The sequence below is a fragment of the Salvelinus alpinus genome, chromosome 18 (genome assembly GCF_045679555.1).
Source record: "Salvelinus alpinus chromosome 18, SLU_Salpinus.1, whole genome shotgun sequence".
Classification (NCBI taxonomy): Eukaryota; Metazoa; Chordata; class Actinopteri; order Salmoniformes; family Salmonidae; genus Salvelinus; species Salvelinus alpinus.
In genome coordinates this window covers 3,003,618-3,017,005 of record NC_092103.1, presented here as the reverse complement: position 1 = coordinate 3,017,005, position 13,388 = coordinate 3,003,618, and the positions used below count along the sequence as shown (strand labels likewise).

The window sequence follows — 13,388 nt, the reverse complement described above, 5'->3', positions numbered from 1 at the left end:
TGTTTAAATGTGTGTGTGTTAGTGTTTATACTGAATGTGTGTTTTCAGGCTCCAAAAATTAAATGCTTTTTTGGGTTTGGTGGTCTCACTGGGGCTCTTGGTGGCATTAGGCCAGCTGACAGTGACTAGGACAGCGCCGTGTTAGTGCATGAGCTAATAGCTAATACACAGTGGAAATCAACCAGAAAATGGGAATCGTGTGGGGTCGTGTCCCTTTGAGGAAGCATGTGAGGTCAGAGGGAGGAGCCAGGAGCCAGCCAGGGATTGTTGGAAAGCATGGAAGACTAGGGTCTCTGTGGAGATGGTGATGGGAAAGGGAGTTGCAGGGTGTTGTTGATGGTGGGGGGTATAGTTTGGGTGATGGAGGTGGAGGGGGTGCAGCTGTGCACCATGTCCCGTCCCGAGGGCCCCGGCCCTGGGTTATCTCCCTCTCAGGGTCCCTTTCGGCACCTGGAGAATGGTGTGATCGCGCAGAGGAGTGAGTCTCTCCTCCTTCACTGCCAGATTCACTCACTCCCTGCATAAGGACCTGCCAGGGATAGAACTAGAGGAGAGATATATTGAAAGAAGACATTGACAACGGAGAGGGAGAGATACTAGCTGTCACTGTGCTGTAACTTCCACTGGACACCACTCTACTCTACTGCACTTGAATATCCTGCTGAAGTCTGAAATGTATACAGCCCTGGCACTTTTTCCCTTTTCTGATTTTGAGCATACGGAACTGATCTGAACCACTGGAGTTTGTCTTTAAACTTGAGCTGTGTTTACCATGACTTGGATTTAATTGTTTTGTTTTTAATTTCTGGAAGACTCAAACCCCTTCTCCCCACTTGGTCTCTCCACATCCCTTTCTTCATTTTTCTCTGTTTTTCTCTCTCCTTTTCTTTCTTTCTTTCTTTCTTTCTCTCTGTCCTTCCCATACTCAGGGCCAAAGACATGAAGAACCGGCTTGCTTTCCTGAGGAGGAGGAATGAGTCTCCCGGAAGCAACCCAGCTGGAAAATTCGACAAGTCCTTGAAGTCAGTAAAGTGAGTTTTTTTGTGTGTAGCTATGTGTTTGTCAGTGTGTTTGTCAGTGTGTTTGTCAGTGTGTTTGTCACATGCCCACTTTCTGGGTCTCACGCCAGCTGGTGATAACTTGGCTCAGAGAGACAGACTATTTGGCACTGTGAAGATGCACTTGTAAAGCCACTGAGAGAAAGACAGAAATTAAGGAGGGAAGAAAGGAGGAGTGATAACTGATTAATTACGTCTCAATGTGTTTAACAATCTCTGGTTGATCCGTAAGCTAAGACGGATGTGAATGCCGTTACAGGTTAGGTAGATGTTATGGCTTTGGTTAAGGCAGCCATATAGTTATTTTTTGTTCCTATTTCTACCTGTTTAAATAGAGAATGTTTCAGAGAGTGTATCTGTATTAGATTTGATGTATGTGTTCTGGTGGTTGATTTTGAGTTGCAACATTGTGAAATGTTAATGGATCAGTGATGGGTCAACTCTTGTAACAGAGCGATAGGTCCGGTCAGACTACATCAATATCCATGGTTACATATCTATTTCTATACTGTATTTATACTGTAGCTATTTGGCTAGTTTGATTGACAAAACTGATCCTGGTCCCGTACAATGGCTAATGTATGTCTAATGTATAGTCTGCCATTGCGTATTTAGAGTATGCTCGCTTGAACACAAGCTGCATCTACTCAACTGCTATTTAAAATAAATTAAAGTGTGCATAATGTAATAAATATCGCCCAGCAACCGTAACAGAGCGAGCAGGAGGTCCATTTGTTTGCTTATGTGAAAGTAGTCAGTCATACATTATACTGTATTATGCAATGTTGTAGAGAGAGACATACATGTTTTGTCCACACAGAGAGAGAGAGAGAGAGAGAGAGAGAAAGATTTAATTTCTTCACGGAGCCAGTTGCAACAGTAACTGATAAAAATGTAAATAAGGTAGAAAATGGTAAAAAAGAACCAGTAGTGTCTCTGCATGTAGTGTTATTAGAATGGATTCAAATGGTTGGGTCCTATATTCCTCTGTTGCCATGTCAATAATGCTGCAGATCTGTTGAAGGAGAAGAAGTTTATCCTTTATCAGAGAGCATTGCGAATGAGGGAAGCAAGGGGCGGGCATAAAAGCTGGGGGGTGGACCCTCAGGTTCAAACCCTCGCCCGATTGGCCGGCTTAGTCCCTCCCCTCCCTGCTCCTGAGCTGCAGTGAGAGGGAGTATAAGATGAGTAGTCTAGTGGAGGAAGTTAGACAGTTTTAGGCACACACACTCATATCCACTCACACACGCTCGCTCACACACAGCCCCAGAGCGCCAGAGAGTGTGAAAGAGAGAAAAACAAAGAAAGAGAGAATAAGAAGAAAGGAATAGTAATTGAACAGAGGACTAGCCAAAGGACCACACTGACGCTCCTTACCAGTCCAGTGCAGTACAGTGGAGCACAGAGCTTCGGATGGGTCACACTATGAGAAACCTGGCAGAGATGGGCTTGCTAAAGAACCGCTCCGCTTTCATTTGCAGGCCCACCCCGGAGGAGGCACTCAAATGGGGGGAATCTCTGGACAAGCTGCTGGCCCATAAATGTAAGTTTGCCTTTCCTTCTTATTCTTCTCCTTCTTTATTCTCTCCACCCATTTAATCAATCTAACCCAGGGGGATAAGGTCCAATGTGGATCTGGTTTAAGTTGAACTGAAGCATGGGGAACAATTGCATTGATTATGAATAAGGAACAATGTGCATGTGTTTTGGGGGGGGGGGGGGGTTGGGGGGGTTGGGGGGTGTCTGGTACAGGTTGTAAATATGCTCATATTGATGTGCATTAAGCATGCATGCCTTGCTTGTGCTTGTTGCTTTTGCGATGTGAATTCAGTGTGTGTATGAGTTGTTGCACGCCTGCAGTGAATGGGCACTCTGCTGCAGCTCTCCCACTAATCCCAGTGGATGAATAGAACCATGCATTAGTGTATGGGGAGAGCGACCAGATTATAGGCTAGGTGGCTGATAGAGAGAGGGAGAGAGAATGCTTCAGAGTAGTGTTACTATATTTATATGCTTCCATAATTCATGGCCTTGGTCTGAGTGCTGTGGGGTTGGTTGTTCAAATCCCTATTCAACTCCCTCTCTTAGCGGAACAACACTTGAATACCTTTCTTTTCCTCCCTTTGCTCTTAGTGTAATGTAATCTGCCCAGGGGGGTTCATGTAAACGGAAAGGTGTGGGCGACCAGGCAGGGTGGGAATCTGCTTCCTGCTATTCTTACCCTGCTGATGGCTTTTCCTTAAGTAATTAAAAACACCAATCCCAATAGCCAAAGCAACAGAAATGTATTGACAAGCAAACTGACCCCACCTAGAACAAGAAAGGCTTCTCTTTGTTCAGAGACGACATTGAAAAAGGCATTCTAATTACTGGTGTCAATGACAGGAAAAAGTAACAGAGTATAGTGTAGGGTCAGTGGGGTGATAATTGTTGCATATGGGAGGTGACTGGATAGGTGTTTTTGAGGTGACTGCATGCTGACTTTAGTCCCCTTTTTAACAGCGTGATTCAATGGACTTGGCTACTGTGCTATTTTAGGTAGTCTGCCACTTTGAGAGAGATGCCGCTGTGTTGCCATGGCTCTCCAGTCACGTCCACTAACCCACACCTCTGTCTTTCATCTTCCTTTCAGATGGCCTGGCAGCGTTCAGAGCTTTCCTGCGCACAGAGTTCAGCGAAGAGAATCTGGAATTCTGGCTAGCATGCGAGGATTACAAAAAGATTAAGTCGCAATCCAAGATGGCGTCCAAAGCCAAGAAAGTATTTGCTGAATACATCGCCATCCAGTCTTGTAAAGAGGTGAGCAGCAATCCCCATACAAACACAGACCCGTACCCACAAGGGATGGCGGAAAATACCATTAAACTGTCATTTACCCTCTCCAGCCATTAGGCAATGTTTATACCTAAATGAGCTCTCCATTTCCATTTTCCAAATTGTTTACTTTGACTTACTGGAAAAGACTTAGTCAGCGGCCCCTCAATTAAGATAGTGTTCTCTAATTCCAACCTCACTCGTCTTGATTCAGCCTTTATACGAATGTCCGCTTCTAACTCCTGCCTGGCAGAAACTAGGCCATGAATGAACTTGTTCCTGCTGTAAATAGAAAAATAAGTGATTTTGGCAGGCCCCCTCAGCATTGTTCCCCTGCTAAAGATGTTAGGTGATGAATGTGTAATGCCTGTCAGAAGGTGCTCCCACAAGGGAACGAGTGAGCTGGAGAGGACGTGAGTTCATTCCAGACAAACTGGCTTTCTTTGGCCGTCTGACATGCACCAAATATACTCCCTCACTTTTCCCCTTTCCCTTTTTGTTTCAAACCTGGAGAGCTGGGTGGAAACTTCAAATCACAAATCAGTCCCAACAGCTTGAACCAGTTGTCAGTAGCAGTGAAACTAACCTGTTCTGCTGCTTCTTCCCTTCCCTCCTTCTCTCGTTCCCTTTCTCAGGTGAACTTGGACTCGTACACCCGAGAGCACACCAAGGACAACCTTCAGAATGTGACGCGCTCCTGCTTCGACCTGGCCCAGCGCAGGATATATGGCCTGATGGAGAAGGACTCGTACCCCCGCTTCCTCCGCTCAGAACTCTACATGGACTTAGTCAACCAGAAGAAGGCCAGCACCACGTCCACCTCCTCATCGTCGTAAACACACAGAGATCGAGAGAGAAAGTGAGAGACGACGACGAAAGAGAGAAGACATTGACTTGAAAGCAGGGGGAGGTTGATTTTTCTTTGTACGTTCGCTGTTTTGTTTTGTTTCTGCCATCTTCCTGTCCCACTATAATTTGGGTGTGAGAGAGACAGCAAGCTAGGCTGTGGCATTGAGGGGGATGTTGTTTACACAACGACCATGATGACGGGCCGATGGTGGATGGATGAAGGGATGGAGAGGAGAGCCCAGTCAGGACAGCTGGTCAAGTCATGTGACGGCTGGACGCTTCTCTGATCACTCTCATTGATAATTGATCACTCTCTGTGGTTCATAACGATATACGTTGGTTTGTCCGGACGTACTGTAGAAAGGATGGGGTGCTGAAACCTCCGCAGACATGAAGACAGTCCGGTACTGTTTTGGCGCTTTTGTTGATATTTTCCTTCTTTTTTTTTTACAACCCCCATCCTCCTCCTCCTTTAGAGCCAGTTCAAATGCTGTTGGTACGACGCAAAGGTTTGTTTTGTCCTAGATTCTCAATGTCTCACATTGCATTCATGACCATTTCCAAACAGGCTTGCGAGAAAAAGGAGAAACGTGATAGCTGGATCAATGTCTGGATGACTGGACGAAAAACCACTTTTTGTCCGGTTTTGTATCTTTTTTTCTGTTCAAGGTGTACACAACTCTCTCAAGCACAGTCAGCATGTGTTCTTTTCAGCACTCTCTCACAGGGTCTCACCTTGTCGCATTCATCCAAATAATACAGGAAAAGACACTGAGAAACAGAGGGAAAAGAGAGAGAGAGAAAGATGGAAAAATACCAACAACGGAACGGACCAAAACTGCAAAAGCAGTCGAACTCGAAAAGACTTGCTGCCTGTCTCCAAAGACCATCGAAAAAAGAGAAGTAACACTTGACTGTGTTCTGATAAGGAATTCATTGTAGCGCCACCTAGACTGAACGAGGCAGCATTCTCAGGACATTAAGGCACTTGACTATGAAGCTTCCAAGCTTGATTTTATTGTTATTCATTTTTGTTTTACACATAAAATGTCTTTTTTTTTATTGTTTTAAGTTCAAACCTGCACTCCATAAGTATACTGAGCAATACTGTTGGGAGGTTGCTCTTTTCATAGACATAAAAAATTAAATAAATGCTTCACCTGTACAAAGGTCTGCCTATTTATTTAGATATCTTGCTGGATGCTTCACCCATTGCACTCAGATGAAAGCTCTCCCTTCCCCTAACCACAAACCAGGTCCACCGCTGTCCTGACTTTAAGTGCAATATGTTTTTGTTTATTTTCCTTTTTTTCAATTTTTATCTGAAAGACAATGTCTTGAGCTCTGTATTATACACTTTATTTGTAAGAGTTGTGTTGCAAAATTCTGCTATAAAGTTGATTTACAGTTTAAGTAATTAATCAAGAATAGATACATGAATTAAGCAAGTCATTCTAACTGTGTACCCTGGCAGCAGGCAGCTAGTGGTTAAGGATGTACATATAATTCTTTAAGAAAATAAAGAAAAAACAAGAAAAAAAACAAGAGGTTTCACTTGTATTGAGCTGGAACCTGGCTGTATCTATGTAAATATGAGAGACTCAAAGCTATAAGATGACATGTATTGTTATAAAAATGAGGAAGGGTGGCTACGGTCTGCCCTTTCCTGGTCATACACTGCTTGTCAGGAGTTTTCTGAAATGTATTTGATCATTTTCATTGTTTACAATTCAAACGCATCTCCCAAGATAGCAAGCGAAAAAGACAATAGAAATACATTTGGTGTTATTGCTGAAAATAAATAAAACAACCAACTGGTGAAATAATAAATAATGTCTCTGAATTTTAATTCGCTGTGAATTGTATGTCATATCAGTATGTCCACTTTGCTACATGTTGTTAATCCAAAAAATGAGCTGGAGAAGAAATACATATGCATATACAACATCTATTACAGTATGAGCGCCAATGTATTAAGAACAAATTCTTATTTTACAATGACGGCCTCCCCTAACCCGAACAATGCTGGGCCAATTGTGCGCCGCGCTATGGAACTCCCGATCACAGCCGGGATCCAGCCCGGGATCGAACCAGGGTCTGTAGTGACACCTCTAGCACTGAGATGCATGTTTTAGGCCAGGATTCAATCCAATCAGCAATAGATAATACCGCGCTTGACACTTAATTTCTGATTGAGCCGATATACAGTACCAGTCAAATGTTTGGACACACCTATTCATTCAAGGGTTTTTATTTATTTTCTACATTTTAGAATAAAAGTGAAGACAACAAAACTATGAAATAACACATATGGAATCATGTAGTAACCAAAAAAGTGTTAAACAAATGTATTTTATATTTGAGATTGTGCAAAGCTGTCATCAAGGCAAAGGGTGGCTACTATGAAGAATCTAAAATCTAAAATATATTTGTTTAACACTTTTTTGGTTACTACATGGTTCCTAGTGTTATTTAATAGTTTTCTTGTCTTCACTTTTATAAAAAAATTGTACAATAAAGAAGAACCCTGGAATTAGTAGGTGTGTCCAAAGTTTTGACTGGTACGTAGCTTGAATGCAGTCTCTGCGAACAAGGTCATGTTGCCTTTAAAAGGTGCCTAGTCGACAAAGTCGGATTGAATCCTGGCCTGTGTCCCGACATATTTCCCTGATCTGCAAAGAAAATGTACAATAAAGTATATTAACTAAGGGCTCTATTCAATCTGTATCCCTGAAGCGTTACAGATTGCACAATAGAAATGTAGAGGTAATTTCCGATTGAACAAACATATGCAGGTTTTACCGTGGATGCAGTCTTCACTAATGCGGGAACATTGCCTTTACATTTCTGTAACTGTGTAATGCTGAATTCCCGTGACACGGATTGAATAAAGCCTTTATTAGTGCAGAGAAAAACAACAAACTCTGACTTAATGACCGTACACTATGAGGACAATTAACAACAAGGGCTATATTCAATCTGTTTTGCTGATGCGTTACAGATAGCTTGCTAGAGATTTAAATGTAATTTCCTACTGAACCGACATCTGCATTGTTAACAGTAAATGAAGTCTCCGATAATGCGGGAATATTGCCTTTAAATTTCAATAACTCTGTAATGCTGAATTTCAGTGATACATATTGAATAAAGCCACATTCTGCTTCTGTAGCCTCTTTCTGTCCACCCAGTGGAAAAAAGATCTCGTGCACCACTTTCCAAATGGACCTCTGTTGTCAGCTCACAGACGGAAGGAGAGGGGGAAGACAGAGGAAATGGTTGGTGGTCTATGATGAGTTGTAGGGTGGGGGTTGGGTGGGGGTAAGTAGGGGTGGTATAGGACTTGTGGAAGAAAGGGGGGTGAGGAGGGTGTGTTTAGCATCTGAGCAGTTGGGGGTTTGAAGAGGCAGTTACTGTAGAGATAGAAACTTTAATCTCCTTCACCAGCTGCCGTCTGTTTTTCACACAGACAAGCACTTGAACATGTGCTCACACACACACATACACACTCGTGCAGATACGCACACACACGCACGGAAACATACACGCACACACACACCACTCGCCCTCGACCTCTCTATCGCTCTTGTTTCCTCCCCTTGTCTGTCTTGTCTTTATTCTACTCCTTTTTATCTCCAGTCTTTTTTTCCTCCCACCATGGAGGCCCTGGTCACGAGCCAGCCTCTTATCCTAAATCCTCTTCCTTCCTCCCAGATATCTGTTTCTGCCATATCCCCACGTCAGTCATTCCCTAAAACGGACTGTTGTTTTAGCTACAGCAGAACACTTCACATTTCCTCTCTATTGCCTCCTTTGTCCCAATTCAACAATGTCTACCACCGTCCCCTGGTAAATTGACTTTACATTACATTTTCATATGCTTGAAAAATGAAAATATTCTACCCAGTGAAGGAGAAGTTGTTTCGTTGGCCATCTGGAACAACAGACTTGGAGAAATATGAAATGTGTTTCATATCTTGAGTGTTTATTGTCATGGTATGCATGTAACATCCCTACTTTACAAACAAACAATGACAAATCCTCTCAGAACATGGAAACTGAACCTCAACTAAGTTTCTTAGGTCGGGATTCAATCAAATACGCATTGTAGACAAATGCACTGTACTTTACTTTTAAAGCTGATTAACTCTTGAGCCGACATTTGCAGCATGCTCCGCAATGCTCTTGACCGCTTGTCTGAAATACGCCTCTGATTGAATCCCGGCCAAAGTGCTGTGTGTCTCACATGCATATCCCCCTAGGATCATTTCAAATGGAATGCTCTGCTTGATGGAGTCACTCTGTTACCATATGACTGGTCATCTATGGTTCTGATCATGGTGACATGATCTGTTCCTAAACATCGTGTTTCAGATAAATGTTCCATCTACAGTATAATTCCCTAATGTAAGAATTTACAGTCTTCTATCTGATTCCTCATCACCATAAGGTAATTGTATCATGTTCTATAAATCATGGCATTGACACACTGTAATACAGCAATTCTAATTCTGAGTGCATGTGGTGGAATGTTTATTGTTCATGTGCTCCTATAGTCCATAATTAAACCTCACAGAGCCTTTGACAAGCTCTGCTTTGACATCAAGAAGCAGTCAGACTAGATGCATTTTGGTCCACAACTCAACAGAGTGCTTGTTGACTGCTCTCAAAATCTTCTCTCCCACACAGTGTGAATGCATATACTGTGTGTGCCATCAATAGGGAGCTTTAGACTTGATTCATCCGTAATACTCAAACCGGCAATCCCACTGGCTCTTGGTGAGTTGCTTAGGAACTGCCACATCTCCCAGCTGCAATTACCCTAACCATGCGGCCCCCTGAATCCTGGTTGGCCCGGGAGGGGGAGGAATTGTTGGAGAGAAGTGGCCTCACAGCAGCATGGCAACAGGGCGACTGGGGGTGAGTGGTGGCACTGTGTGTGTGTGTGTGTGTGTGTGTGTGTGTGTGTGTGTGTGTGTGTGTGTGTGTGTGTGTGTGTGTGTGTGTTTGTGTGTGTGTGTGTGTGGGCATTAGTGTGTGTACGTGCATGTGTGTATGTGTGTGCGTGTGTGTGTGTGTGTTAATATCGGGAAGCAGCCTCTCTAAAACAGCTGCCCCCCCTTGAGTCTCAGCCAGAGAAGCTCAATTCCCTCCCACATAGCACAGGAAGGACCCAGCAGCAGGTGTCCTCTCAGTGCCCGTGCAGAATGAGCTGCAGCTTAATGGAACAAAGAGGACAACATTGAGTCAAGACAGCTCTGTTTTCTCACTTAAGCACATTGTTAATCAAGTCTCTTTCTCCCTGAGTTTGTGTGTTTGCGTGTGTGTCAGGGCAGCGCTGACCAGCCCTATTCAGACAGCTCAGCATAACGTGAAGAACAGGACACGCTCATACACAGTCGATGTTCTTAGACACGCACATACACAGTCGATGTTCTTAGACACGCACATACACAGTCGATGTTCTTAGACACGCACATACACAATCGATGTTCTTAGACACGCACATACACAGTCGATGTTCTTAGACACGCACATACACAGTCGATGTTCTTAGACACGCACATACACAATCGATGTTCTTAGACAAGCACATACACAATCAATGTTTTTAGACACGCTCATAGACAGTCGATGTTCTGAGACACGCACATACACAGTTGATGTTCTGAGACAGTCGATGCTATTTGTTTGTTTGTCATTCTTTCAGGACTGGTAGATTTCTAGGGAACCATGATGCTAAGTGTGACATTGCATGGATGTGTTTTGCACACCTGTGCGAATTGGTGTGTGTGTATTTGTATGGATGTGAATGTTGTCAAAAAGGGTTGTGAGTAATAATGTGTGTGTTGTCACCAATCCTGCTCCCAGATGGGCATGTGGCTCTGAGTGGGAAGTAGATGGAGGAGTGGGTTGGGTTATGGGGCAGCGTAGAGAGGTCTAGGGGCATATAAGGTACCCCTCTGTGCAACCCCGGGACCCATTGGCTGCAGTAAGACCGGCACACTATAAACACCTCTGAATTGTTTTGATCGGGTCTCTTACACCCAGACTACTAGCGATGATGGGTTGTGTTTGGTTCCATGTGAGTGGGGCTGCTGTGATGTGCATTCAGAACATCCAGGAACACAATGGAACTCTATCTCAGAATAGCTTCTCAGGTTATGCCAATGAGGTTTGTGGAAGGATGTCAAGCGTGTGAAAATACAGTTCCTTAGGACCACACACAGCTCTGATAAACACACTTATCCCACCAGACATGCCACCAGGGGTCTTTTCATAGTCCCCAAATCCAGATCAAATTCAAGAAAACGTACGGTATTATATAGAGCCCTTATTGCATGGAATTTCCTTCCATGTCACGCCCTGACTTTAGTTATATTTGTTTTCTTAATTTTTTGGTTAGGTCAGGGTGTGACAAGGGTGGTTTGTTTAGTTTTTGTATTGTCTAGGGGTTTTTGTTTTGTCTAGGGTTTTTGTTTTTCTATGGGGATTTTGTATGGTCTAGGGGTTTGTAGAGTTATGGTGGCCTGAATTGGTTCCAATCAGAGACAGCTGTTTCTCGTTGTCTCTGATTGGGGATCCTATTTAGGTTGCCATTTTCCATGTTGGTTTTGTGGGTAGTTGTTTTCTGTTTTGTGTTGTAGCACCTTACAGGACTGTTTCGGTTTTCGTTTATTCACTTTGTTATTTTGTATTTAGTGTTCAGTTTTTTCTATAAAGCATGAACACTTACCACGCTGCGTTTTGGTCCGATCCTTCCTGTTCATCAGACGAAGAAGAGTTACATTCCATCTCATATTTCTCAAATAAACAGCAAATCTGGTTTCAAAAAACAGATAAAGCAACACCTCGTGGCACAACGCCTCTCCCCTATTTGACCTAGATAGTTTGTGTGTATGCATTGATACAGTATGTAGGCTACTTGTGCCTTTTTAAAAATGTATGTATTTCTGTCCTTGAGCTGTTCTTGTCTAATGATGTTCTGTATTATGTAATTCTGTATTATGTTTCATGTTTTGTGTGGACCCAAAACTGCTGCTTTTGCAACAGCTAATGGGGATCCTAATAAAATACCAAAATACCAAATACCACAGTATCTGCTGGCACCTCTCTATGACATTTGATTAACTTATCTTTGTTTCAACACCTGACTACCAAGTTATGGATCAGTTGCATTTCAAAATAATAGAAATACATAATCGGCTGATTCTGCAGGACTGGAATCCACTGAAGGATAATGTTCTCTCTCTCTCTCCTGTATGGTTTTATTTGTGTTTCAGTCTTGACCACAATGTGTACGTAAAGAGAGAAAGGAAACCATAGAGGTAACACATTGACCACATCTCTCCCTCATGTAAGGTTCGAGTCAATGCACCACGCTGGATAACACTAATATCCACCTCCTATCCTGGGTGTAGTACAAGTACACCATGTGAACCACGGCTCCCACTGACTTGTAGGTCACAGGTTGACTGACAGACAGGCAACTGGATGGGAAACTCTGCTGGGGGTCAAAGGTCAAAAGCTGTACTGATTCCCCTGCAGCTGTGGCCCACTATCCAATTGTATTCAATTTAACCGCTGGGATTTCATCCGTTTGTGGCTGGGGTTCGGCTCTCCCTCAGGGGGGGGGGGGGTGTGTGTGTGTGTGTGTGTGTGTGTGTGTGTGTGTGTGTGTGTGTGTGTGTGTGTGTGTGTGTGTGTGTGTGTGTGTGTGTGTGTGTGTGTGTGTGTGTGTGTGTGTGTGTGTGTGTGTGTGTGTGTGTGTGTGTGTGTGTGTGTGTGTGTGCGTGCATGTATGTTTGGGGTAAGTTTACAGGATAAAGATCCAGGTCCAAGGCCGGCAGCTGCCCTGTCCAGCTGTGCTGAGTACACTACATGTCTTCTAGGATTTGAACGTGTTGCTCAAATGAATGGACCATTTTCTTTCTGTGGGGTTAAGGACCAGCAAATTTAGAGACAAGTCTTATCTAGTTAATGCTGACTCAGAGAGAGGATGCATGTGGTGTAATGAGTTTCGGGAAATAGTAAATGCCTTACAGTGCCTTAATAGTCAGAATCTTATTAAAGTAAATGTTTTCTCAGGGTTAAGTCAAGCTATAGCCTTTCCCTCTGAGAGTCTACAATAGTCTCAATGCAATAATGAATGATAATGATCACAGTAATATCACGATCAGTGCTTCGGTCAAAGTTGCAGTGCATTTCAGGCAAGGTCTCCGTCTCTTGCTGGAAAAGTCATGGTTGATATAGTCATAGATCTATTCAGGCTGCCAACCTTAATTCAGCTCAGCGGACATCAACGTTTATGCTTGGCCAGTAGTCATCGTGACCACTGTCTCTTGAGAGGAAGAAAGTCCAGTGTGGACATTTGTCATGGAGCATACGCCAATAAAGTTAACTTCATAAGCGTGCTGAGTGACGCTAGCGAATATCCTGTTGTTGCGTCACCAATGTTCCAGTGCCTGAAGAGGATACAAGGTTAGCGTGGGAGGCAATAAAGGAAATAAATCAGAGATGAGAGATGAGAGGAGGAAGAGCATGTGTTGTGTTGTGTGTTTGTGTGTGGACACCGTATTTTGTGTGTTTGATGCACTTGTATATGTGTGTGTGTGTGTGTGTGTGTGTGTGTGTGTGTGTGTGTGTGTGTGTGTGTGTGTGTGTGTGTGT

At 43.4% G+C, this 13,388-nt stretch overlaps 1 protein-coding gene across 1 annotated transcript in view; it reads left to right on the top strand.

The window, feature by feature from the left end:
- Nucleotides 1-6,555, top strand: part of LOC139544612 (regulator of G-protein signaling 3-like) — a 232,276-nt gene extending 225,721 nt beyond the window's left edge. Inside the window, exons 19-22 of the mRNA XM_071351939.1 lie at nucleotides 930-1,031; nucleotides 2,540-2,601; nucleotides 3,691-3,857; nucleotides 4,508-6,555. Of these exons, the coding sequence (XP_071208040.1) occupies nucleotides 930-1,031; nucleotides 2,540-2,601; nucleotides 3,691-3,857; nucleotides 4,508-4,708 (532 nt within the window). The 3' untranslated portion in view covers nucleotides 4,709-6,555. The remainder of the gene's footprint in view (nucleotides 1-929; nucleotides 1,032-2,539; nucleotides 2,602-3,690; nucleotides 3,858-4,507) is intronic.
- Nucleotides 6,556-13,388: the final 6,833 nt, after the last annotated feature.